Source organism: Narcine bancroftii, chromosome 2, assembly GCF_036971445.1.
Source record: "Narcine bancroftii isolate sNarBan1 chromosome 2, sNarBan1.hap1, whole genome shotgun sequence".
Lineage (NCBI taxonomy): Eukaryota > Metazoa > Chordata > Chondrichthyes > Torpediniformes > Narcinidae > Narcine > Narcine bancroftii.
This window is the reverse complement of record NC_091470.1, coordinates 13,335,336-13,362,578: the sequence shown is the minus strand read 5'-3', so window position 1 is coordinate 13,362,578 and position 27,243 is coordinate 13,335,336. Positions and strand designations below refer to the sequence as shown.

At 53.6% G+C, this 27,243-nt stretch overlaps 1 protein-coding gene across 9 annotated transcripts in view; it reads right to left on the bottom strand.

The window, feature by feature from the left end:
* The window catches only part of ccdc88c (coiled-coil domain containing 88C), a 280,348-nt gene that overhangs the window by 69,561 nt on the left and 183,544 nt on the right, over positions 1–27,243 (bottom strand). For all 9 annotated transcript variants that reach the window (XR_011351034.1, XM_069915883.1, XM_069915884.1 and 6 more), the window contains 2 exons: positions 4,178–4,315; positions 2,464–3,525 (listed from right to left, as the gene is read on the bottom strand). Coding sequence is in view for 8 of the 9 variants with exons in the window: in XM_069915883.1 (XP_069771984.1) it covers positions 2,464–3,525; positions 4,178–4,315 (1,200 nt within the window). In the remaining variant the exon portion in view is untranslated. The remainder of the gene's footprint in view (positions 1–2,463; positions 3,526–4,177; positions 4,316–27,243) is intronic.

Below are 27,243 nucleotides of genomic sequence, written 5' to 3'. Positions count from 1 at the left end.
ACTGGGTTACCCACATTCCCTGCACCAGCAATCCAATCACTCGAGGGGATCGCCAAGGGTCCCAGGCAGACGCCTCAACATCGAGGAGGACAGGTACTTGGGTGGGACGAGCTCTTGGGTTGGAAGGGCCTGCTACCGTGCTGTGGGTCTACATTTTTTTTTAAAAGGGAAGAATTTTGGAAGCGTGCTCAGGAGAACTTTCTTGACTACCATATATCAAGAGATGAGAAAGAAGGTGATGCTGGAATCCGTTGCTAGAGAAACAAGTCGAGTCCAATGGAAATGGAACGTAATTGAAGGGAGAACATTTTGGGTATGGTCAACGTAATATTAATAGATCTGAAGGAGCAGGAGGTACCTGAAGAAACAAGAAGTATTCATAGACTTGAAGAACAGTTAAAAGGGCAAATTTCAATGGGATGAGGTCAATCTGGCTCAGGTTAAGTTCAAATCCAAAACTGGCAGGCAAAGCTGCACAGTAATTGGACAACACATGACCTCTGAAGGTTCAAATTCCAGGGACATGCCATTTTTAAAAAATAATTCAGAGATACAGCAGGGTAACAGGCCCTTCTGGCCCACAGGCCCGTGCTGGAAATATCATTTTGCGCCCCTTGACCGCATTTCAGTTTGTGGACTTGGGGCAGAAGAACCCGCCTTTGGTGGTCCCTTGATTGGATTGCCAGAACCCATGCTGCCCAAACAGACCGACATGACCTTTTAACCTACGAACCCCGTAATGTCTTTGGACCGTGGGAGGAAACCGGAGCACCCGGAGGAAACCCACACAGGCACGAGGAGAGCGTGCAAACTCCTTACAGACAGCGTCGGATTTCAACCCACTCACTGGCACTGTGATTAGTGTCACCCCAATGCTACACTAACTGTCCTGCTTCTTGAAGGAGAGCAGTAGGGTAGTAAAAGCCAAAGCTCCCTGAAAGTGGTGCTTGGGAACCAGAGAACTAAAAATGTTGGGCTATTTGCTGAAAGAAGGATGCAGGAGAAACCCAGCAACTAAATGCAGACTAATTCATTTAACTAACTGGAGCAGAATAATTTAGAGATGTAGCAGTCACTCGGCCAAATATAAATAAATGAGGGAAAGCCAGTATGATGGATTTTTAACCAACTTGGTTGGATTAGTTGAAATAAAAGAGGGACGAGGGAAATGTTGTGACATACATCGTAGAAAAATGTGACGCATCCTCCAGGTTCCACCCACTTCCCACACGTGTGAGAATTGAATGGTCATGTAAACTGACTCCAGCGCAGGATGGAGGTCCAGATAAAAGCTGAAGGAAACCCATGAAAGAATGGACTATCGGGACATCATTGGGTGAGTGCATCTGACAGGAATGGACTGACAACCAGTATTTAATTAATGGATTGAATGGTCTCCCACAACATCAGAAGAAACACCAGAGAGCAGTATTCCTTCGCCTGTGGCTTGTAGATCACCGGTGGTCTGTGGGTTTGCAGTAGGGGGTTCACGTTAAGAAGAGAAACATTTGAAGTGGTATTTGGGTGAACAAGGTTGAGAGCTGTTGGTTTACGGAGGAGCAGTTTTATTGATAAAACGGCAACCCCCTTGCTTTTCAGTCCAGAGACTTGGGCTGATCATTTGGAAGGAGAGGCTCAAACGTTTCCCTGCAGAAGTTGGGGAATTTTTCAGTCAATTAAGTAACATTTAAACTATTGTCTGTCCCAAAGAGCACCAGAAGTACCAGAATGGTACCAGAATGATGTAAAATTCCATCCGGTTCACTCACATCATTCATTTAAGGAAAGTCTGGTCTGACCCCATGTGTCTCTCACGTTAAGCCACAAGTGTTCTCTGAAATAGTCCAGTTTTGGGCTCTTCATTTAAGAAAGGATGTGCTGACGTTGGAAGGGGTTGGAAGGGGTTCCGAGGAGGTTCTGGGAATGAAAGGGTTTTCATCTGAAGAGCATTTGACAGACCTTGGCCTGTTGGAATTCAGGAAAATGAGGGGGAATCTCATTGAAATATTTTGAAGGTTGAAAGATGTGGACAGAGTATATGCAGAAAGGTCATCTCCCATGGAGGGAGAGTCTAGGAAAAGTGGGCACAACTTCAGGATTGAAGAGCGAGGTACGGGGGAATTTCTTCAGCCAAAGAGTGGTAAATCTGTGGAATTTGTGGCCACAGGTGGTTGTGGAGGCCGGGTCACTGGTAATATTTAAGGCCGAAATCGATAGGTTCTTGATTAACCAGGGCATCAGTTATGGGGAGAAGGCCAGGCAGTGGGACTAAGTGGGAAAATGGATTAGTTAATGATTGAATGGCGGGGCAGACTCGATGGGCTGAATAGCCTCTTTCTGCTCCTATGTCTTATGATCTAACTGACCTGAAAAACAATAAGAGGGACTGCAATGGTTCCCTTCTCACAGGTAATCAGAGATGTAGTCTTGCCACAGCCTGTCAATGTGAGGAGAAAATCATACCTCCCTGAGAGTGGCAAGTGTCCTTGTATTGATCGTAGATTGCTTGACCACTTCCTTATAGTCCACTTCCAGTTCCTTCAGCTTGCTTGTGCTCTCCTTGTATCTGCCCACTTCCTTCTCTAATGTTCTCTTCTCCTTCTCCAGGCTCGACAGCTTCTGGTTGTGGTCGTCTAGAATGGCATCCTTCAGCTCCACCTGCTGCCGCAGTCGTTGGTTCTCCCGGTCCAGGGCCTCCTTGTCCTTCTCCAGCTGAGCTGCCTCATGTTCCAGCACCTTGCTGTCCTTTTCCAGCATCGCCAGCCGCTTTCCAGAGATCCTCAGCTGCTCCAAGTTCTTCTGCAGGTCACGGTTCTCCCTCTCCGCGTCCTGGAGCTCCTCCTCCAGTTGGCGGATTTTGGTGTCGCTGTTGTCCAAGACCATCTGGAGCCTCTGGTTCTCCGAATTGAGACTTTGGTAGCTCACCTCTAGTCTCTCTGATTTCTGATTCAGGGACTTCAACAGCTCCACACTTTTCCGAAGTTCATCTTTTTCCTTTTCCAGCTCCTGCTTCTCCATTTCCTCTCTGAGTAGCTTTGCCCTTGTGACCTTCAAGGTCTCGACCTTCCGCCTCAGCTCCACATTCTCTTCTTCCAGCTCCTTGTTGTCTTTCTTCACGGACTCCAACTTGATCAACGAGTTCTGCAGGCTGTTGAGAGATTTCTTCAGCTTACTGTTCTCCACCTCCAGGTTTGAAACCTCCTGTTCCACGTCTTCACATGTGACCTTCAGGGAAGCAACCTTCTTCTGAAGCTGTTCGTTGTCTTGTTCTAGCCTGTGAACATCCTTTTCCAGCGATTCAGCCCTCTCCTCTTTCTCCTTGTACTGTAGAAGCTCTTTTTGTGCCTGTTTATTCGCGAACTCCAGCTTGGCTAACTGGCCACTCGTCTCTGTGATGGTCTCATGAAGGATTTTGTTCTCCTTCTCAATGTCCTTCACCCTTGCTTCCGCGCTGACTTCAGAACGTTCCCTGAGTGAAGTGATGGCCTGGTTTAAATGTTCATTCTCCTGCTCCAAAGCCTTCACCTGCAGGCAAGAAGTCAGAGCAATCAAATCAAAGGCGGATTGTTGCAAATTAAGGACAACTCACAGGTTGAGCAAGACAAAGTACAGTCCCAACTCGCACAGCAACTGTTCCTCCTCTTTACACACCTGAAACACACTTTGTGGAAGGATGATGGATCTTGACTCCACAGAGCTTCACTCGAGGCCATTGCCTTTGTAGGGTTGTGGGCGATTGTTGGCGGTGAGCCGTGGAATAGGGTCATGCAGTATTTCAGCTCGGAAAAGGCCTTTCAGCCAAACTTGCCCTTGCCAACCATTGCCCACCTGACCCAGTTTTATTCACCTGCATTTTGCCCACATCCCACCCAACCTTTCCCATCCATGTACCTGCTCGTAAGTAATTCTATACATTTCCATCACTTCTGCAGGCAGCTGGACCCATATATCCACCACCTCATTTGATCCTTGTCCACAGACCCTCTGCCTTGTGCGGCCCACGGACCCTTCCCCCGGTGTGGTCCACAGACCCACTCGTCTCTTCCCCTAACCTCACCTGTTCTAAGGTGTGCCTTGAAGCCTACCCATCCAGCCCTGCTTTTAGTCAATGACACGAGAAGGTAGAGCATTTACTGATGAACAACATCAGCACGTGCGCGACTCATGGGCCTTTTACCTGCCGCTCTTTGTCAGCTTGCAGCATCTCCAGGCTTTGCTTTAACGTGGTTTTATCTTGCAGAAGCTCCTCACTCAGGTTGCCCAGGTCCTGGTTGCTTTGCTTTTCCCGTTCGAGCTCAGCCTGAAGGTTTCCCACCTGGCAACAAGGTGAGAGGTCAGAAGTTGTCTTGGGTCAATGTGGAAGGAGAATTCTAGCATTCTTTCGCAGAACATCCGATAGAATTTTAGAGGCGGAGGGATACAGGAGACCGTGGATGCTAGAATCTGGCACTGCAAACAATCAGCATGTCGAGAAGCATATGCGGGAGAAAAAGAGTCGAACCAGAACCCAGACTTAATGAAGAGATTTGGCTTGAAACTTTGACCATTCTTTTTCTCCCACTGACGCCCCTTGATCGGCGGAATTCCTCCAGCTTGATGCATTTTAAGGGCATTAAGTTTCACGTCATGCAGCACAGAAATAGGTCTTTGACTCCCATGAATCCATGCAAAACATCATACATCCATTTATTCTCATCCTGTTTTATTTTCTCCCCTCCACCCAATGATTCTTCCATTCCCCCAATCGTGGGGTAACTTACAGAGGACATTTAATCTGCTTATCTTTGGAATGCTGGAGAAAATCAAGGTATCCACAGCCTTCCCATTGCCACTGTGTTAATAGCCAGGCACTCAGGTGAACTTCTTGAGGAATTTCAGGGACAAGGCAGCAGATATTTGTTGGCTTTGAGCTCAAATTATTGGAGAAAAATTGTAAATGTGACCTTGGGGTAAAAACTGCATCCTGAGCATAAAAAGAACAATAGGTGTTTGGAGAATTGCTCTAATTGATCTTGAATTGACATCTGGACCCTTAAATGGATCTCACTGGTTTAAAAAATTAGCCTTCGCACTGTTTAATTGTGCTTTTCACGATATCTTGCACTTTGACTTGATAACACTTCTCCCTGCACTTTGTGTCTCACTGTAACATCACTCCCTGCTCTGAGTCTAACTGTAACACCGCTGCCTGGACTGTGTCTCACTGTAACACCGCTCCCTGCACTGTGTCTCACTGTAACACCGCTGCCTGGACTGTGTCTCACTGTAACACCGCTCCCTGCACTGTGTCTCACTGTAACACCGCTCCCTGCACTGTGTCTCACTGTAACACCGCTCCCTGCACTGTGTCTCACTGTAACACCGCTCCCGGCTCTGAGTCTCACTGTAACACCGCTCCCTGCACTGTGTCTCACTGTAACACCGCTGCCTGGACTGTGTCTCACTGTAACACCACTCCCTGCTCTGAGTCTCACTGTAACACCGCTCCCTCACTGTGTCTCACTGTAATACCACTCCCTGCACTGTGTCTCACTGTAACACCACTCCCTGCACTGTGTCTCACTGTAACACCGCTCCCTGCTCTGAGTCTCACTGTAACACCGCTCCCTGCACTGTGTCTCACTGGAACACTGCTCCCTGCACTGTCTCACTGTAACACCGCTCCCTGCACTGTGTCTCACTGGAACACCGCTCCCTGCACTGTGTCTCACTGTAATACCACTCCCTGCACTGTGTCTCACTGTAACACCACTCCCTGCACTGTGTCTCACTGTAACACCGCTCCCTGCACTGTCTCACTGTAACACCACTCCCTGCACTGTGTCTCACTGTAACACCACTCCCTGCACTGTGTCTCACTGTAACACCACTCCCTGCACTGTCTCTCTGTAACACCACTCCCTGCACTGTGTCTCTCTGTAACACCACTCCCTGCACTGTGTCTCACTGTAACACCCCACCCTGCACTGTGTCTCACTGTAACACCACTCCCTGCACTGTGTCTCACTGTAACACCGCTCCCTGCAATGTGTCTCACTGTAACACCACTCCATGCACTGTCTCACTGTAACACCACTCCCTGCACTGTCTCACTGTAACACCACTCCCTGCACTGTCTCACTGTAACACCACTCTCTGCACTGTGTCTCACTGTAACACCACTCCCTGCACTGTGTCTCACTGTAACAGCGCTCCCTGCACTGTGTCTCACTGTAATACCACTCCCTGCACTGTGTCTCACTGTAACACCACTCCCTGCTCTGAGTCTCACTGTAACACCGACGCCTGGACTGTGTCTCACTGTAACACCGCTCCCTGCACTGTGTCTCACTGTAACACCGCTGCCTGGACTGTGTCTCACTGTAACACCACTCCCTGCACTGTGTCTCACTGTAACACCGCTCCCTGCACTGTGTCTCACTGTAACACCGCTCCCTGCACTGTGTCTCACTGTAATACCACTCCCTGCACTGTGTCTCACTGTAACACCACTCCCTGCACTGTGTCTCACTGCAACACCGCTCCCTGCTCTGAGTCTCACTGTAACACCGCACCCTGCACTGTGTCTCACTGTAACACCGCTCCCTGCACTGTGTCTCACTGGAACACCGCTCCCTGCACTGTCTCACTGTAACACCACTCCCTGCACTGTGTCTCACTGGAACACAGCTCCCTGCACTGTGTCTCACTGTAATACCACTCCCTGCACTGTGTCTCACTGTAACACCACTCCCTGCACTGTCTCACTGTAACACCACTCCCTGCACTGTATCTCACTGTAACACCACTCCCTGCACTGTGTCTCACTGTAACACCACTCCCTGCACTGTGTCTCTCTGTAACACCACTCCCTGCACTGTGTCTCTCTGTAACACCACTCCCTGCACTGTGTCTCACTGTAACACCCCACCCTGCACTGTGTCTCACTGTAACACCACTCCCTGCACTGTGTCTCACTGTAACACCGCTCCCTGCACTGTGTCTCACTGTAACACCGCTCCCTGCACTGTGTCTCACTGTAACACCGCTCCCTGCACTGTCTCAAAGTAACACCGCTCCCTGCACTGTGTCTCACTGTAACACCACTCCCTGCACTGTGTCTCACTGTAACACCGCTTCCTGCACTGTGTCTCACTGTAACACCGCTCCCTGCACTGTGTCTCACTGTAACACCGCACCCTGCCCTCTGTGTCCCACTGTAACACCGCACCCTGCTCTCTGCGTCTCACTGTAAGACCACTCCCTGCACTGTCTCACTGTAACACCACGCCCTGCACTGTCTCACTGTAACACCACTCACTGCACTGTGTCTCACTGTAACACCACTCCCTGCACTGTGTCTCACTGTAACACCGCTTCCTGCACTGTGTCTCACTGTAACACCGCTCCCTGCACTGTGTCTCACTGTAACACCGCACCCTGCCCTCTGTGTCCCACTGTAACACCGCACCCTGCTCTCTGTGTCTCACTGTAAGACCACTCCCTGCACTGTGTCTCACTGTAACACCGCTCCCGGGACTGTGTCTCACTGTAACAACGCTCCCTGCACTGTGTCTCACTGGAACACCGCTCCCTGCACTGTGTCTCACTGTAACACCGCTCCCTGCACTGTGTCTCACTGTAACACCGCTCCCTGCACTGTCTCACTGTAACACGACCCCCTTCAGTGTGTTTCACTGTAACACCGCTCCCTGCACTGTCTCACTGTAACACCGCTCCCTGCACTGTCTCACTGTAACAGCACTCCCTGCACTGTGTCTCACTGTAACACCACTCCCTGCACTGTGTCTCACTGTAACACCACTCCCTGCACTGTGTCTCACTGTAACACCACTCCATGCTCTGAGTCTCACTGTAACACCGCTCCCTGCACTGTGTCTCACTGTAACACCGCTGCCTGGACTGTGTCTCACTGTAACACCGCTCCCTGCACTGTGTCTCACTGTAACACCGCTCCCTGCACTGTGTCTCACTGTAACACCGCTCCCTGCACTGTGTCTCACTGTAATACCACTCCCTGCACTGTGTCTCACTGTAACACCACTACCTGCACTGTGTCTCACTGTAACACCGCTCCCTGCTCTGAGTCTCACTGTAACACCGCTCCCTGCACTGTGTCTCACTGTAAAACTGCTCCCTGCACTGTGTCTCACTGGAACACCGCTCCCTGCACTGTCTCACTGTAACACCGCTCCCTGCACTGTGTCTCACTGTAACACCGCTCCCTGCACTGTGTCTCACTGTAACACCACTCCCTGCACTGTGTCTCTCTGTAACACCACTCCCTGCACTGTGTCTCACTGTAACACCCCACCCTGCACTGTGTCTCACTGTAACACCACTCCCTGCACTGTGTCTCACTGTAACACCGCTCTCTGCAATGTGTCTCACTGTAACACCACTCCCTGCACTGTCTCACTGTAACACCACTCCCTGCACTGTCTCACTGTAACACCACTCCCTGCACTGTCTCACTGTAACACCATTCCCTGCACTGTGTCTCACTGTAACACCGCTCCCTGCACTGTGTCTCACTGTAACACCGCTCCCTGCACTGTGTCTCACTGTAGCACCGCTCCCTGCACTGTGTCTCACTGTAACACCACTCCCTGCACTGTGTCTCACTGTAACACCGCTCCCTGCACTGTGTCTCACTTTAACACCGCTCCCTGCACTGTCTCACTGTAACACCACTCCCTGCACTGTCTCACTGTAACACCACTCCCTGCACTGTCTCACTGTAACACCACTCCCTGCACTGTGTCTCACTGTAACACCGCCCCCTGCACTGTCTCACTGTAACACCGCTCCCTTCACTGTGTCTCACTGTAACACCGCTCCCTGCACTGTCTCACTGTAACACCGCTCCCTGCATTGTGTCTCACTGTAACACCACTCCCTGCACTGTGTCTCACTGTAACACCGCTTCCTGCACTGTGTCTCACTGTAACACCGCACCCTGCCCTCTGTGTCCCACTGTAACACCGCACCCTGCTCTCTGTGTCTCACTGTAAGACCACTCGCTGCACTGTGTCTCACTGTAATACCACTCCCTGCACTGTGTCTCACTGTAACACCGCTCCCTGCACTGTCTCACTGTAACACCACTCCCTGCACTGTGTCTCACTGTAACACCACTCCCTGCACTGTGTCTCACTGCAACACCACTCCCTGCACTGTGTCTCTCTGTAACACCACTCCCTGCACTGTGTCTCTCTGTAACACCACTCCCTGCACTGTGTCTCACTGTAACTCCCAACCCTGCACTGTGTCTCACTGTAACACCACTCCCTGCACTGTGTCTCACTGTAACACCGCTCCCTGCAATGTGTCTCACTGTAACACCACTCCCTGCACTGTCTCACTGTAACACCACTCCCTGCACTGTCTCACTGTAACACCACTCCCTGCACTGTGTCTCACTGTAACCCCACTCCCTGCACTGTGTCTCACTGTAACACCACTCCCTGCACTGTGTCTCACTGTAACACCGCTCCCTGCACTGTGTCTCACTGTAACACAGCTCCCTGCACTGTGTCTCACTGTAACACCGCTCCCTGCACTGTGTCTCACTTTAACACCGCTCCCTGCACTGTCTCACTGTAACACCACTCCCTGCACTGTCTCACTGTAACACCACTCCCTGCACTGTCTCACTGTAACACCGCTCCCTTCACTGTGTCTCACTGTAACACCGCTCCCTGCACTGTCTCACTGTAACACCGCTCCCTGCACTGTGCCTCACTGTAACACCACTCCCTGCACTGTGTCTCACTGTAACACCGCTTCCTGCACTGTGTCTCACTGTAACACCGCTCCCTGCACTGTGTCTCACTGTAACACCGCACCCTGCCCTCTGTGTCCCACACTAACACCGCACCCTGCTCTCTGTGTCTCACTGTAAGACCACTCCCTGCACTGTCTCACTGTAACACCACACCCTGCACTGTCTCACTGTAACACCGCTCCCTGCACTGTGTCTCACTGGAACACCGCTCCCTGCACTGTGTCTCACTGTAACACCGCTCCCTGCACTGTCTCACTGTAACACGACTCCCTTCAGTGTGTTTCACTGTAACACCGCTCCCTGCACAGTCTCACTGTAACACCGCTCCCTGCACTGTCTCACTGTAACAGCACTCCCTGCACTGTGTCTCACTGTAACACCACTCCCTGCACTGTGTCTCACTGTAACACCACTCCCTGCAACATGTCTCACTGTAAGACCACTCCCTGCACTGTGTCTCACTGTAACACCACTCCATGCCCTGAGTCTCACTGTAACACCGCTCCCTGCACTGTGTCTCACTGTAACAGCGCTCCCTGCACTGTGTCTCACTGTAACACCACTCCCTGCTCTGAGTCTCACTGTAACACCGACGCCTGGACTGTGTCTCACTGTAACACCGCTCCCTGCACTGTGTCTCACTGTAACACCGCTGCCTGGACTGTGTCTCACTGTAACACCACTCCCTGCACTGTGTCTCACTGTAACACCGCTCCCTGCACTGTGTCTCACTGTAACACCGCTCCCTGCACTGTGTCTCACTGTAATACCACTCCCTGCACTGTGTCTCACTGTAACACCACTCCCTGCACTGTGTCTCACTGCAACACCGCTCCCTGCTCTGAGTCTCACTGTAACACCGCTCCCTGCACTGTGTCTCACTGTAACAACGCTCCCTGCACTGTGTCTCACTGGAACACCGCTCCCTGCACTGTCTCACTGTAACACCACTCCCTGCACTGTGTCTCACTGGAACACAGCTCCCTGCACTGTGTCTCACTGTAATACCACTCCCTGCACTGTGTCTCACTGTAACACCACTCCCTGCACTGTGTCTCACTGTAACACCACTCCCTGCACTGTGTCTCTCTGTAACACCACTCCCTGCACTGTGTCTCTCTGTAACACCACTCCCTGCACTGTGTCTCACTGTAACACCCCACCCTGCACTGTGTCTCACTGTAACACCACTCCCTGCACTGTGTCTCACTGTAACACCGCTCCCAGCAATGTGTCTCACTGTAACACCGCTCCCTGCACTGTCTCACTGTAACACCGCTCCCTGCACTGTCTCAAAGTAACACCGCTCCCTGCACTGTGTCTCACTGTAACACCACTCCCTGCACTGTGTCTCACTGTAACACCGCTTCCTGCACTGTGTCTCACTGTAACACCGCTCCCTGCACTGTGTCTCACTGTAACACCGCACCCTGCCCTCTGTGTCCCACTGTAACACCGCACCCTGCTCTCTGCGTCTCACTGTAAGACCACTCCCTGCACTGTCTCACTGTAACACCACGCCCTGCACTGTCTCACTGTAACACCACTCACTGCACTGTGTCTCACTGTAACACCACTCCCTGCACTGTGTCTCACTGTAACACCGCTTCCTGCACTGTGTCTCACTGTAACACCGCTCCCTGCACTGTGTCTCACTGTAACACCGCACCCTGCCCTCTGTGTCCCACTGTAACACCGCACCCTGCTCTCTGTGTCTCACTGTAAGACCACTCCCTGCACTGTGTCTCACTGTAACACCGCTCCCGGGACTGTGTCTCACTGTAACAACGCTACCTGCACTGTGTCTCACTGGAACACCGCTCCCTGCACTGTGTCTCACTGTAACACCGCTCCCTGCACTGTGTCTCACTGTAACACCGCTCCCTGCACTGTCTCACTGTAACACGACCCCCTTCAGTGTGTTTCACTGTAACACCGCTCCCTGCACTGTCTCACTGTAACACCGCTCCCTGCACTGTCTCACTGTAACAGCACTCCCTGCACTGTGTCTCACTGTAACACCACTCCCTGCACTGTGTCTCACTGTAACACCACTCCCTGCACTGTGTCTCACTGTAACACCACTCCATGCTCTGAGTCTCACTGTAACACCGCTCCCTGCACTGTGTCTCACTGTAACACCACTCCCTGCACTGTATCTCACTGTAACACCACTCCCTGCACTGTGTCTCACTGTAACACCGCTCCCTGCACTGTGTCTCACTGTAACACCACTCCCTGCACTGTATCTCACAGTAACACCACTCCCTGCACTGTGTCTCACTGTAACACCACTCCCTGCACTGTGTCTCTCTGTAACACCACTCCCTGCACTGTGTCTCTCTGTAACACCACTCCCTGCACTGTGTCTCACTGTAACACCCACCCTGCACTGTGTCTCACTGTAACGCCACTCCCTGCACTGTGTCTCACTGTAACACCGCTCCCTGCAATGTGTCTCACTGTAACACCGCTCCCTGCACTGTCTCACTGTAACACCGCTCCCTGCACTGTCTCAAAGTAACACCGCTCCCTGCACTGTGTCTCACTGTAACACCACTCCCTGCACTGTGTCTCACTGTAACACCGCTTCCTGCACTGTGTCTCACTGTAACACCGCTCCCTGCACGGTGTCTCACTGTAACACCGCACCCTGCCCTCTGTGTCCCACTGTAACACCGCACCCTGCTCTCTGTGTCTCACTGTAAGACCACTCCCTGCACTGTCTCACTGTAACACCACACCCTGCACTGTCTCACTGTAACACCACTCACTGCACTCTGTCTCACTGTAACACCACTCCCTGCACTGTGTCTCACTGTAACACCGCTTCCTGCACTGTGTCTCACTGTAACACCGCTCCCTGCACTGTGTCTCACTGTAACACCACACCCTGCCCTCTGTGTCCCACTGTAACACCGCACCCTGCTCTCTGTGTCTCACTGTAAGACCACTCCCTGCACTGTGTCTCACTGTAACACCGCTGCCTGGACTGTGTCTCACTGTAACACCGCTCCCTGCACTGTGTCTCACTGTAACACCGCTCCCTGCACTGTGTCTCACTGTAACACCGCTCCCTGCACTGTGTCTCACTGTAATACCACTCCCTGCACTGTGTCTCACTGTAACACCACTCCCTGCACTGTGTCTCACTGTAACACCGCTCCCTGCTCTGAGTCTCACTGTAACACCGCTCCCTGCACTGTCTCACTGTAACACCACTCCCTGCACTGTCTCACTGTAACACCACTCCCTGCACTGTCTCACTGTAACACCACTCCCTGCACTGTGTCTCACTGTAACACCGCCCCCTGCACTGTCTCACTGTAACACCGCTCCCTTCACTGTGTCTCACTGTAACACCGCTCCCTGCGCTGTCTCACTGTAACACCGCTCCCTGCACTGTGTCTCACTGTAACACCACTCCCTGCACTGTGTCTCACTGTAACACCGCTTCCTGCACTGTGTCTCACTGTAACACCGCACCCTGCCCTCTGTGTCCCACTGTAACACCGCACCCTGCTCTCTGTGTCTCACTGTAAGACCACTCGCTGCACTGTGTCTCACTGTAATACCACTCCCTGCACTGTGTCTCACTGTAACACCGCTCCCTGCACTGTCTCACTGTAACACCACTCCCTGCACTGTCTCACTGTAACACCGCTCCCTTCACTGTGTCTCACTGTAACTCCCAACCCTGCACTGTGTCTCACTGTAACACCACTCCCTGCACTGTGTCTCACTGTAACACCACTCCCTGCACTGTGTCTCACTGTAACACCGCTTCCTGCACTGTGTCTCACTGTAACACCGCTCCCTGCACTGTGTCTCACTGTAACACCGCACCCTGCCCTCTGTGTCCCACTGTAACACCGCACCCTGCTCTCTGTGTCTCACTGTAAGACCACTCCCCGCACTGTCTCACTGTAACACCACACCCTGCACTGTCTCACTGTAACACCACTCACTGCACTGTGTCTCACTGTAACACCACTCCCTGCACGGTGTCTCACTGTAACACCGCTTCCTGCACTGTGTCTCACTGTAACACCGCTCCCTGCACTGTGTCTCACTGTAACACCGCACCCTGCCCTCTGTGTCCCACTGTAACACCGCACCCTGCTCTCTGTGTCTCACTGTAAGACCACTCCATGCACTGTGTCTCACTGTAACACCGCTCCCGGGACTGTGTCTCACTGTAACACCGCTCCCTGCACTGTGTCTCACTGGAACACCGCTCCCTGCACTGTGTCTCACTGTAACACCGCTCCCTGCACTTTCTCACTGTAACACGACTCCCTTCAGTGTGTTTCACTGTAACACCGCTCCCTGCACTGTCTCACTGTAACACCGCTCCCTGCACTGTCTCACTGTAACAGCACTCCCTGCACTGTGTCTCACTGTAACACCACTCCCTGCACTGTGTCTCACTGTAACACCACTCCCTGCAACGTGTCTCACTGTAACACCACTCCCTGCACTGTGTCTCACTGTAACACCACTCCATGCCTGAGTCTCACTGTAACACCGCTCCCTGCACTGTGTCTCACTGTAACACCGCTGCCTGGACTGTGTCTCACTGTAACACCGCTCCCTGCACTGTGTCTCACTGTAACACCGCTCCCTGCACTGTGTCTCACTGTAACACCACTCCCTGCACTGTGTCTCACTGTAACACCGCTTCCTGCACTGTGTCTCACTGTAACACCGCTCCCTGCACGGTGTCTCACTGTAACACCGCTCCCTGCACTGTGTCTCACTGTAATACCACTCCCTGCACTGTGTCTCACTGTAACACCGCTCCCTGCACTGTCTCACTGTAACACCACTCCCTGCACTGTCTCACTGTAACACCGCTCCCTTCACCGTGTCTCACTGTAACTCCCAACCCTGCACTGTGTCTCACTGTAACACCACTCCCTGCACTGTGTCTCACTGTAACACCGCTCCCTGCAATGTGTCTCACTGTAACACCACTCCCTGCACTGTCTCACTGTAACACCACTCCCTGCACTGTCTCACTGTAACACCACTCCCTGCACTGTGTCTCACTGTAACCCCACTCCCTGCACTGTGTCGCACTGTAACACCACTCCCTGCACTGTGTCTAACTGTAACACCGCTCCCTGCACTGTGTCTCACTGTAACACAGCTCCCTGCACTGTGTCTCACTGTAACACCGCTCCCTGCACTGTGTCTCACTGTAACACAGCTCCCTGCACTGTGTCTCACTGTAACACCACTCCCTGCACTGTCTCACTGTAACACCACTCCCTGCACTGTCTCACTGTAACACCGCTCCCTTCACTGTGTCTCACTGTAACACCGCTCCCTGCACTGTCTCACCGCTCCCTGCACTGTGTCTCACTGTAACACCACTCCCTGCACTGTGTCTCACTGTAACACCGCTTCCTGCACTGTGTCTCACTGTAACACCGCTCCCTGCACTGTGTCTCACTGTAACACCGCACCCTGCCCTCTGTGTCCCACTGTAACACCGCACCCTGCTCTCTGTGTCTCACTGTAAGACCACTCCCCGCACTGTCTCACTGTAACACCACACCCTGCACTGTCTCACTGTAACACCACTCACTGCACTGTGTCTCACTGTAACACCACTCCCTGCACGGTGTCTCACTGTAACACCGCTTCCTGCACTGTGTCTCACTGTAACACCGCTCCCTGCACTGTGTCTCACTGTAACACCGCACCCTGCCCTCTGTGTCCCACTGTAACACCGCACCCTGCTCTCTGTGTCTCACTGTAAGACCACTCCATGCACTGTGTCTCACTGTAACACCGCTCCCGGGACTGTGTCTCACTGTAACACCGCTCCCTGCACTGTGTCTCACTGGAACACCGCTCCCTGCACTGTGTCTCACTGTAACACCGCTCCCTGCACTTTCTCACTGTAACACGACTCCCTTCAGTGTGTTTCACTGTAACACCGCTCCCTGCACTGTCTCACTGTAACACCGCTCCCTGCACTGTCTCACTGTAACAGCACTCCCTGCACTGTGTCTCACTGTAACACCACTCCCTGCACTGTGTCTCACTGTAACACCACTCCCTGCAACGTGTCTCACTGTAACACCACTCCCTGCACTGTGTCTCACTGTAACACCACTCCATGCCCTGAGTCTCACTGTAACACCGCTCCCTGCACTGTGTCTCACTGTAACACCGCTGCCTGGACTGTGTCTCACTGTAACACCGCTCCCTTCACTGTGTCTCACTGTAACACCGCTCCCTGCACTGTGTCTCACTGTAACACCACTCCCTGCACTGTGTCTCACTGTAACACCGCTTCGTGCACTGTGTCTCACTGTAACACCGCTCCCTGCACTGTGTCTCACTGTAACACCGCACCCTGCCCTCTGTGTCCCACTGTAACACCGCACCCCGCTCTCTGTGTCTCACTGTAAGACCACTCCCTGCACTGTCTCACTGTAACACCACACCCTGCACTGTCTCACTGTAACACCACTCACTGCACTGTGTCTCACTGGAACACCGCTCCCTGCACTGTGTCTCACTGTAACACCGCTCCCTGCACTGTCTCACTGTAACACGACTCCCTTCAGTGTGTTTCACTGTAACACCGCTCCCTGCACTGTCTCACTGTAACACCCGACCCTGCACTGTGTCTCACTGTAACACCACTCCCTGCACTGTGTCTCACTGTAACACCGCTCTCTGCAATGTGTCTCACTGTAACACCACTCCCTGCACTGTCTCACTGTAACACCACTCCCTGCACTGTCTCACTGTAACACCGCACCCTGCACTGTGCCTCACTTTAACACCGCTCCCTGCAGTATCTCACTGTAACACCCCTCCCTGCACTGTCTCACTGTAACACCACTCCCTGCACTGTCTCACTGTAACACCACTCCCTGCACTGTGTCTCACTGTAACACCGCTCCCTGCACTGTCTCACTGTAACACCGCTCCCTGCACTGTGTCTCACTGTAACACCGCTCCCTGCACTGTCTCACTGTAACACCGCTCCCTGCACTGTGTCTCACTGTAACACCACTCCCTGCACTGTGTCTCACTGTAACACCGCTTCCTGCACTGTGTCTCACTGTAACACCACTCCCTGCACTGTGTCTCACTGTAACACCGCACCCTGCCCTCTGTGTCCCACTGTAACACCGCACCCTGCTCTCTGTGTCTCACTGTAAGACCACTCCCTGCACTGTCTCACTGTAAGACCACTCCCTGCACTGTCTCACTGTAACACCACTCACTGCACTGTGTCTCACTGTAACACCACTCCCTGCACCGTGTCTCACTGTAACACCGCTTCCTGCACTGTGTCTCACTGTAACACCGCTCCCTGCACTGTGTCTCACTGTAACACCGCACCCTGCCCTCTGTGTCCCACTGTAACACCGCACCCTGCTCTCTGTGTCTCACTGTAAGACCACTCGCTGCACTGTGTCTCACTGTAACACCGCTCCCGGGACTGTGTCTCACTGTAACACCACTCCCTGCACTGTGTCTCACTGGAACACCGCTCCCTGCACTGTGTCTCTCTGTAACACCACTCCCTGCACTGTGTCTCTCTGTAACACCACTCCCTGCACTGTGTCTCACTGTAACACCCCACCCTGCACTGTGTCTCACTGTAACACCACTCCCTGCACTGTGTCCCACTGTAACACCGCTCCCTGCACTGTGTCTCACTGTAACACCGCTCCCTGCACTGTCTCACTGTAACACCGCTCCCTGCACTGTGTCTCACTGTAACACCACTCCCTGCACTGTGTCTCACTGTAACACCGCTTCCTGCACTGTGTCTCACTGTAACACCACTCCCTGCACTGTGTCTCACTGTAACACCGCACCCTGCCCTCTGTGTCCCACTGTAACACCGCACCCTGCTCTCTGTGTCTCACTGTAAGACCACTCCCTGCACTGTCTCACTGTAAGACCACTCCCTGCACTGTCTCACTGTAACACCACTCACTGCACTGTGTCTCACTGTAACACCACTCCCTGCACCGTGTCTCACTGTAACACCGCTTCCTGCACTGTGTCTCACTGTAACACCGCTCCCTGCACTGTGTCTCACTGTAACACCGCACCCTGCCCTCTGTGTCCCACTGTAACACCGCACCCTGCTCTCTGTGTCTCACTGTAAGACCACTCGCTGCACTGTGTCTCACTGTAACACCGCTCCCGGGACTGTGTCTCACTGTAACACCACTCCCTGCACTGTGTCTCACTGGAACACCGCTCCCTGCACTGTGTCTCTCTGTAACACCACTCCCTGCACTGTGTCTCTCTGTAACACCACTCCCTGCACTGTGTCTCACTGTAACACCCCACCCTGCACTGTGTCTCACTGTAACACCACTCCCTGCACTGTGTCCCACTGTAACACCGCTCCCTGCACTGTCTCACTGTAACACGACTCCCTTCACTGTGTTTCACTGTAACACCGCTCCCTGCACTGTCTCACTGTAACACCCGACCCTGCACTGTGTCTCACTGTAACACCACTCCCTGCACTGTGTCTCACTGTAACACCGCTCTCTGCAATGTGTCTCACTGTAACACCACTCCCTGCACTGTCTCACTGTAACACCACTCCCTGCACTGTCTCACTGTAACACCGCACCCTGCACTGTGCCTCACTTTAACACCGCTCCCTGCAGTATCTCACTGTAACACCCCTCCCTGCACTGTCTCACTGTAACACCACTCCCTGCACTGTCTCACTGTAACACCACTCCCTGCACTGTGTCTCACTGTAACACCGCTCCCTGCACTGTCTCACTGTAACACCGCTCCCTGCACTGTGTCTCACTGTAACACCGCTCCCTGCACTGTCTCACTGTAACACCGCTCCCTGCACTGTGTCTCACTGTAACACCACTCCCTGCACTGTGTCTCACTGTAACACCGCTTCCTGCACTGTGTCTCACTGTAACACCACTCCCTGCACTGTGTCTCACTGTAACACCGCACCCTGCCCTCTGTGTCCCACTGTAACACCGCACCCTGCTCTCTGTGTCTCACTGTAAGACCACTCCCTGCACTGTCTCACTGTAAGACCACTCCCTGCACTGTCTCACTGTAACACCACTCACTGCACTGTGTCTCACTGTAACACCACTCCCTGCACCGTGTCTCACTGTAACACCGCTTCCTGCACTGTGTCTCACTGTAACACCGCTCCCTGCACTGTGTCTCACTGTAACACCGCACCCTGCCCTCTGTGTCCCACTGTAACACCGCACCCTGCTCTCTGTGTCTCACTGTAAGACCACTCGCTGCACTGTGTCTCACTGTAACACCGCTCCCGGGACTGTGTCTCACTGTAACACCACTCCCTGCACTGTGTCTCACTGGAACACCGCTCCCTGCACTGTGTCTCTCTGTAACACCACTCCCTGCACTGTGTCTCTCTGTAACACCACTCCCTGCACTGTGTCTCACTGTAACACCCCACCCTGCACTGTGTCTCACTGTAACACCACTCCCTGCACTGTGTCCCACTGTAACACCGCTCCCTGCACTGTCTCACTGTAACACGACTCCCTTCACTGTGTTTCACTGTAACACCGCTCCCTGCACTGTCTCACTGTAACACCCGACCCTGCACTGTGTCTCACTGTAACACCACTCCCTGCACTGTGTCTCACTGTAACACCGCTCTCTGCAATGTGTCTCACTGTAACACCACTCCCTGCACTGTCTCACTGTAACACCACTCCCTGCACTGTCTCACTGTAACACCGCACCCTGCACTGTGCCTCACTTTAACACCGCTCCCTGCAGTATCTCACTGTAACACCCCTCCCTGCACTGTCTCACTGTAACACCACTCCCTGCACTGTCTCACTGTAACACCACTCCCTGCACTGTGTCTCACTGTAACACCGCTCCCTGCACTGTCTCACTGTAACACCGCTCCCTGCACTGTGTCTCACTGTAACACCGCTCCCTGCACTGTCTCACTGTAACACCGCTCCCTGCACTGTGTCTCACTGTAACACCACTCCCTGCACTGTGTCTCACTGTAACACCGCTTCCTGCACTGTGTCTCACTGTAACACCACTCCCTGCACTGTGTCTCACTGTAACACCGCACCCTGCCCTCTGTGTCCCACTGTAACACCGCACCCTGCTCTCTGTGTCTCACTGTAAGACCACTCCCTGCACTGTCTCACTGTAAGACCACTCCCTGCACTGTCTCACTGTAACATCACTCACTGCACTGTGTCTCACTGTAACACCACTCCCTGCACCGTGTCTCACTGTAACACCGCTTCCTGCACTGTGTCTCACTGTAACACCGCTCCCTGCACTGTGTCTCACTGTAACACCGCACCCTGCCCTCTGTGTCCCACTGTAACACCGCACCCTGCTCTCTGTGTCTCACTGTAAGACCACTCGCTGCACTGTGTCTCACTGTAACACCGCTCCCGGGACTGTGTCTCACTGTAACACCACTCCCTGCACTGTGTCTCACTGGAACACCGCTCCCTGCACTGTGTCTCTCTGTAACACCACTCCCTGCACTGTGTCTCTCTGTAACACCACTCCCTGCACTGTGTCTCACTGTAACACCCCACCCTGCACTGTGTCTCACTGTAACACCACTCCCTGCACTGTGTCCCACTGTAACACCGCTCCCTGCACTGTCTCACTGTAACACGACTCCCTTCACTGTGTTTCACTGTAACACCGCTCCCTGCACTGTCTCACTGTAACACCCGACCCTGCACTGTGTCTCACTGTAACACCACTCCCTGCACTGTGTCTCACTGTAACACCGCTCTCTGCAATGTGTCTCACTGTAACACCACTCCCTGCACTGTCTCACTGTAACACCACTCCCTGCACTGTCTCACTGTAACACCGCACCCTGCACTGTGCCTCACTTTAACACCGCTCCCTGCAGTATCTCACTGTAACACCCCTCCCTGCACTGTCTCACTGTAACACCACTCCCTGCACTGTCTCACTGTAACACCACTCCCTGCACTGTGTCTCACTGTAACACCGCTCCCTGCACTGTCTCACTGTAACACCGCTCCCTGCACTGTGTCTCACTGTAACACCGCTCCCTGCACTGTCTCACTGTAACACCGCTCCCTGCACTGTGTCTCACTGTAACACCACTCCCTGCACTGTGTCTCACTGTAACACCGCTTCCTGCACTGTGTCTCACTGTAACACCACTCCCTGCACTGTGTCTCACTGTAACACCGCACCCTGCCCTCTGTGTCCCACTGTAACACCGCACCCTGCTCTCTGTGTCTCACTGTAAGACCACTCCCTGCACTGTCTCACTGTAAGACCACTCCCTGCACTGTCTCACTGTAACACCACTCACTGCACTGTGTCTCACTGTAACACCACTCCCTGCACCGTGTCTCATTGTAACACCGCTTCCTGCACTGTGTCTCACTGTAACACCGCTCCCTGCACTGTGTCTCACTGTAACACCGCACCCTGCCCTCTGTGTCCCACTGTAACACCGCACCCTGCTCTCTGTGTCTCACTGTAAGACCACTCGCTGCACTGTGTCTCACTGTAACACCGCTCCCGGGACTGTGTCTCACTGTAACACCACTCCCTGCACTGTGTCTCACTGGAACACCGCTCCCTGCACTGTGTCTCTCTGTAACACCACTCCCTGCACTGTGTCTCTCTGTAACACCACTCCCTGCACTGTGTCTCACTGTAACACCCCACCCTGCACTGTGTCTCACTGTAACACCACTCCCTGCACTGTGTCTCACTGTAACACCACTCCCTGCACTGTGTCTCACTGTAACACCACTCCCTGCACTGTCTCACTGTAACACCACTCCCTGCAATGTGTCTCACTGTAACACCACTCCCTGCACTGTGTCTCACTGTAACACCACTCCCTGCACTGTCTCACTGTAACACCGCTCCCTGCACTGTCTCACTGTAACACCGCTCCCTGCACTGTCTCACTGTAACACCACTCCCTACACTGTCTCACTGTAACACCACTCCCTGCACTGTCTCGCTGTAACACCGCTCCCTGCACTGTCTCACTGTAACACTGCTCCCTGCACTGTCTCACTGTAACACCCCACCCTGCACTGTCTCACTGTAACACCACTCCCTGCATTGTGTCTCACTGTAACACCGCTCCATGCACTGTCTCACTGTAACACCACTCCCTGCACTGTCTCACTGTAAAACCACTCCCTGCACTGTCTCACTGTAACACCACTCCCTGCACTGTGTCTCACTGTAACACCGCACCCTGCCCTCTGTGTCCCACTGTAACACCGCACCCTGCTCTCTGTGTCTCACTGTAAGACCACTCCCTGCACTGTGTCTCACTGTAACACCGCTGCCTGGACTGTGTCTCACTGTAACACCGCTCCCTGCACTGTGTCTCACTGGAACACTGCTCCCTGCACTGTCTCACTGTAACACCGCTCCCTGCACTGTGTCTCACTGGAACACCGCTCCCTTCAGTGTGTTTCACTGTAACACCGCTCCCTGCACTGTCTCACTGTAACACCGCTCCCTGCACTGTCTCACTGTAACACCACTCCCTGCACTGTCTCACTGTAACACCACTCACTGCACTGTGTCTCACTGTAACACCACTCCCTGCACTGTGTCTCACTGTAACACCGCACCCTGCCCTCTGTGTCCCGCTGTAACACCGCACCCTGCTCTCTGTGTCTCACTGTAGGACAACTCCCTGCACTGTGTCTCACTGTAACACCGCTCCCGGGACTGTGTCTCATTGTAACACCACTCCCTGCACTGTGTCTCACTGGAACACCGCTCCCTGCACTGTGTCTCACTGAAACACCGCTCCCTGCACTGTCTCACTGTAACACCGCTCCCTGCACTGTGTTTCACTGTAACACCGCTCCCTGCACTGTGTTTCACTGTAACACCGCTCCCTGCATTGTCGCACTGTAACACCGCTCCCTGCACTGTCTCACTGTAACAGCACTCCCTGCACTGTGTCTCACTGTAACAGCACTCCCTGCACTGTGTCTCACTGTAACACCACTCCCTGCACTGTGTCTCACTGTAACACCACTCCCTGCACTGTGTCTCACTGTAACACCGCTCCCTGCACTGTGTCTCACTGTAACACCACTCCCTGCACTGTCTCACTGTAACACCGCTCCCTGCACTGTCTCACTGTAACTCCACTCCCTGCACTGTCTCACTGTAACACCGCTCCCTGCACTGTCTCACTGTAACACCACTCCCTACACTGTCTCACTGTAACAGCACTCCCTGCACTGTGTCTCACTGTAACACCGCTCCCTGCACTATCTCACTGTAACATCACTCCCTTCACTGTGTCTCACTGTAACACCGCTCCCTGCACTGTGTCTCACTGTAACACCACTCCCTGCACCGTGTCTCACTGTAACACCGCTCCCTGCTCTGTTTCTCACTGTAACACCCCACCCTGCACTGTGACTCACTGTAACACCCCACCCTGCACTGTGTCTCACTGTAACACCACTCCCTGCACTGTGTCTCACTGTAACACCGCTTCCTGCACTGTGTCTCACTGTAACACCGCTCCCTGCACTGTGTCTCACTGTAACACCGCACCCTGCCCTCTGTGTCCCACTGTAACACCGCACCCTGCTCTCTGTGTCTCACTGTAAGACCACTCCCTGCACTGTGTCTCACTGTAACACCGCTCCCGGGACTGTGTCTCACTGTAACAACGCTCCCTGCACTGTGTCTCACTGGAACACCGCTCCCTGCACTGTGTCTCACTGTAACACCGCTCCCTGCACTGTGTCTCACTGTAACACCGCTCCCTGCACTGTCTCACTGTAACACGACCCCCTTCAGTGTGTTTCACTGTAACACCGCTCCCTGCACTGTCTCACTGTAACACCACTCCCTGCACTGTCTCACTGTAACAGCACTCCCTGCACTGTGTCTCACTGTAACACCACTCCCTGCACTGTGTCTCACTGTAACACCACTCCCTGCACTGTGTCTCACTGTAACACCACTCCATGCTCTGAGTCTCACTGTAACACCGCTCCCTGCACTGTGTCTCACTGTAACACCACTCCCTGCACTGTATCTCACTGTAACACCACTCCCTGCACTGTGTCTCACTGTAACACCGCTCCCTGCACTGTGTCTCACTGTAACACCACTCCCTGCACTGTATCTCACTGTAACACCACTCCCTGCACTGTGTCTCACTGTAACACCACTCCCTGCACTGTGTCTCTCTGTAACACCACTCCCTGCACTGTGTCTCTCTGTAACACCACTCCCTGCACTGTGTCTCACTGTAACACCCACCCTGCACTGTGTCTCACTGTAACGCCACTCCCTGCACTGTGTCTCACTGTAACACCGCTCCCTGCAATGTGTCTCACTGTAACACCGCTCCCTGCACTGTCTCACTGTAACACCGCTCCCTGCACTGTCTCAAAGTAACACCGCTCCCTGCACTGTGTCTCACTGTAACACCACTCCCTGCACTGTGTCTCACTGTAACACCGCTTCCTGCACTGTGTCTCACTGTAACACCGCTCCCTGCACGGTGTCTCACTGTAACACCGTACCCTGCCCTCTGTGTCCCACTGTAACACCGCACCCTGCTCTCTGTGTCTCACTGTAAGACCACTCCCTGCACTGTCTCACTGTAACACCACACCCTGCACTGTCTCACTGTAACACCACTCACTGCACTGTGTCTCACTGTAACACCACTCCCTGCACTGTGTCTCACTGTAACACCGCTTCCTGCACTGTGTCTCACTGTAACACCGCTCCCTGCACTGTGTCTCACTGTAACACCACACCCTGCCCTCTGTGTCCCACTGTAACACCGCACCCTGCTCTCTGTGTCTCACTGTAAGACCACTCCCTGCACTGTGTCTCACTGTAACACCGCTGCCTGGACTGTGTCTCACTGTAACACCGCTCCCTGCACTGTGTCTCACTGTAACACCGCTCCCTGCACTGTGTCTCACTGTAACACCGCTCCCTGCACTGTGTCTCACTGTAATACCACTCCCTGCACTGTGTCTCACTGTAACACCACTCCCTGCACTGTGTCTCACTGTAACACCGCTCCCTGCTCTGAGTCTCACTGTAACACCGCTCCCTGCACTGTCTCACTGTAACACCACTCCCTGCACTGTCTCACTGTAACACCACTCCCTGCACTGTCTCACTGTAACACCACTCCCTGCACTGTGTCTCACTGTAACACCGCCCCCTGCACTGTCTCACTGTAACACCGCTCCCTTCACTGTGTCTCACTGTAACACCGCTCCCTGCGCTGTCTCACTGTAACACCGCTCCCTGCACTGTGTCTCACTGTAACACCACTCCCTGCACTGTGTCTCACTGTAACACCGCTTCCTGCACTGTGTCTCACTGTAACACCGCACCCTGCCCTCTGTGTCCCACTGTAACACCGCACCCTGCTCTCTGTGTCTCACTGTAAGACCACTCGCTGCACTGTGTCTCACTGTAATACCACTCCCTGCACTGTGTCTCACTGTAACACCGCTCCCTGCACTGTCTCACTGTAACACCACTCCCTGCACTGTCTCACTGTAACACCGCTCCCTTCACTGTGTCTCACTGTAACTCCCAACCCTGCACTGTGTCTCACTGTAACACCACTCCCTGCACTGTGTCTCACTGTAACACCACTCCCTGCACTGTGTCTCACTGTAACACCGCTTCCTGCACTGTGTCTCACTGTAACACCGCTCCCTGCACTGTGTCTCACTGTAACACCGCACCCTGCCCTCTGTGTCCCACTGTAACACCGCACCCTGCTCTCTGTGTCTCACTGTAAGACCACTCCCCGCACTGTCTCACTGTAACACCACACCCTGCACTGTCTCACTGTAACACCACTCACTGCACTGTGTCTCACTGTAACACCACTCCCTGCACGGTGTCTCACTGTAACACCGCTTCCTGCACTGTGTCTCACTGTAACACCGCTCCCTGCACTGTGTCTCACTGTAACACCGCACCCTGCCCTCTGTGTCCCACTGTAACACCGCACCCTGCTCTCTGTGTCTCACTGTAAGACCACTCCATGCACTGTGTCTCACTGTAACACCGCTCCCGGGACTGTGTCTCACTGTAACACCGCTCCCTGCACTGTGTCTCACTGGAACACCGCTCCCTGCACTGTGTCTCACTGTAACACCGCTCCCTGCACTTTCTCACTGTAACACGACTCCCTTCAGTGTGTTTCACTGTAACACCGCTCCCTGCACTGTCTCACTGTAACACCGCTCCCTGCACTGTCTCACTGTAACAGCACTCCCTGCACTGTGTCTCACTGTAACACCACTCCCTGCACTGTGTCTCACTGTAACACCACTCCCTGCAACGTGTCTCACTGTAACACCACTCCCTGCACTGTGTCTCACTGTAACACCACTCCATGCCCTGAGTCTCACTGTAACACCGCTCCCTGCACTGTGTCTCACTGTAACACCGCTGCCTGGACTGTGTCTCACTGTAACACCGCTCCCTGCACTGTGTCTCACTGTAACACCGCTCCCTGCACTGTGTCTCACTGTAACACCACTCCCTGCACTGTGTCTCACTGTAACACCGCTTCCTGCACTGTGTCTCACTGTAACACCGCTCCCTGCACGGTGTCTCACTGTAACACCGCTCCCTGCACTGTGTCTCACTGTAATACCACTCCCTGCACTGTGTCTCACTGTAACACCGCTCCCTGCACTGTCTCACTGTAACACCACTCCCTGCACTGTCTCACTGTAACACCGCTCCCTTCACCGTGTCTCACTGTAACTCCCAACCCTGCACTGTGTCTCACTGTAACACCACTCCCTGCACTGTGTCTCACTGTAACACCGCTCCCTGCAATGTGTCTCACTGTAACACCACTCCCTGCACTGTCTCACTGTAACACCACTCCCTGCACTGTCTCACTGTAACACCACTCCCTGCACTGTGTCTCACTGTAACCCCACTCCCTGCACTGTGTCGCACTGTAACACCACTCCCTGCACTGTGTCTAACTGTAACACCGCTCCCTGCACTGTGTCTCACTGTAACACCGCACCCTGCCCTCTGTGTCCCACTGTAACACCGCACCCTGCTCTCTGTGTCTCACTGTAAGACCACTCCCCGCACTGTCTCACTGTAACACCACACCCTGCACTGTCTCACTGTAACACCACTCACTGCACTGTGTCTCACTGTAACACCACTCCCTGCACGGTGTCTCACTGTAACACCGCTTCCTGCACTGTGTCTCACTGTAACACCGCTCCCTGCACTGTGTCTCACTGTAACACCGCACCCTGCCCTCTGTGTCCCACTGTAACACCGCACCCTGCTCTCTGTGTCTCACTGTAAGACCACTCCATGCACTGTGTCTCACTGTAACACCGCTCCCGGGACTGTGTCTCACTGTAACACCGCTCCCTGCACTGTGT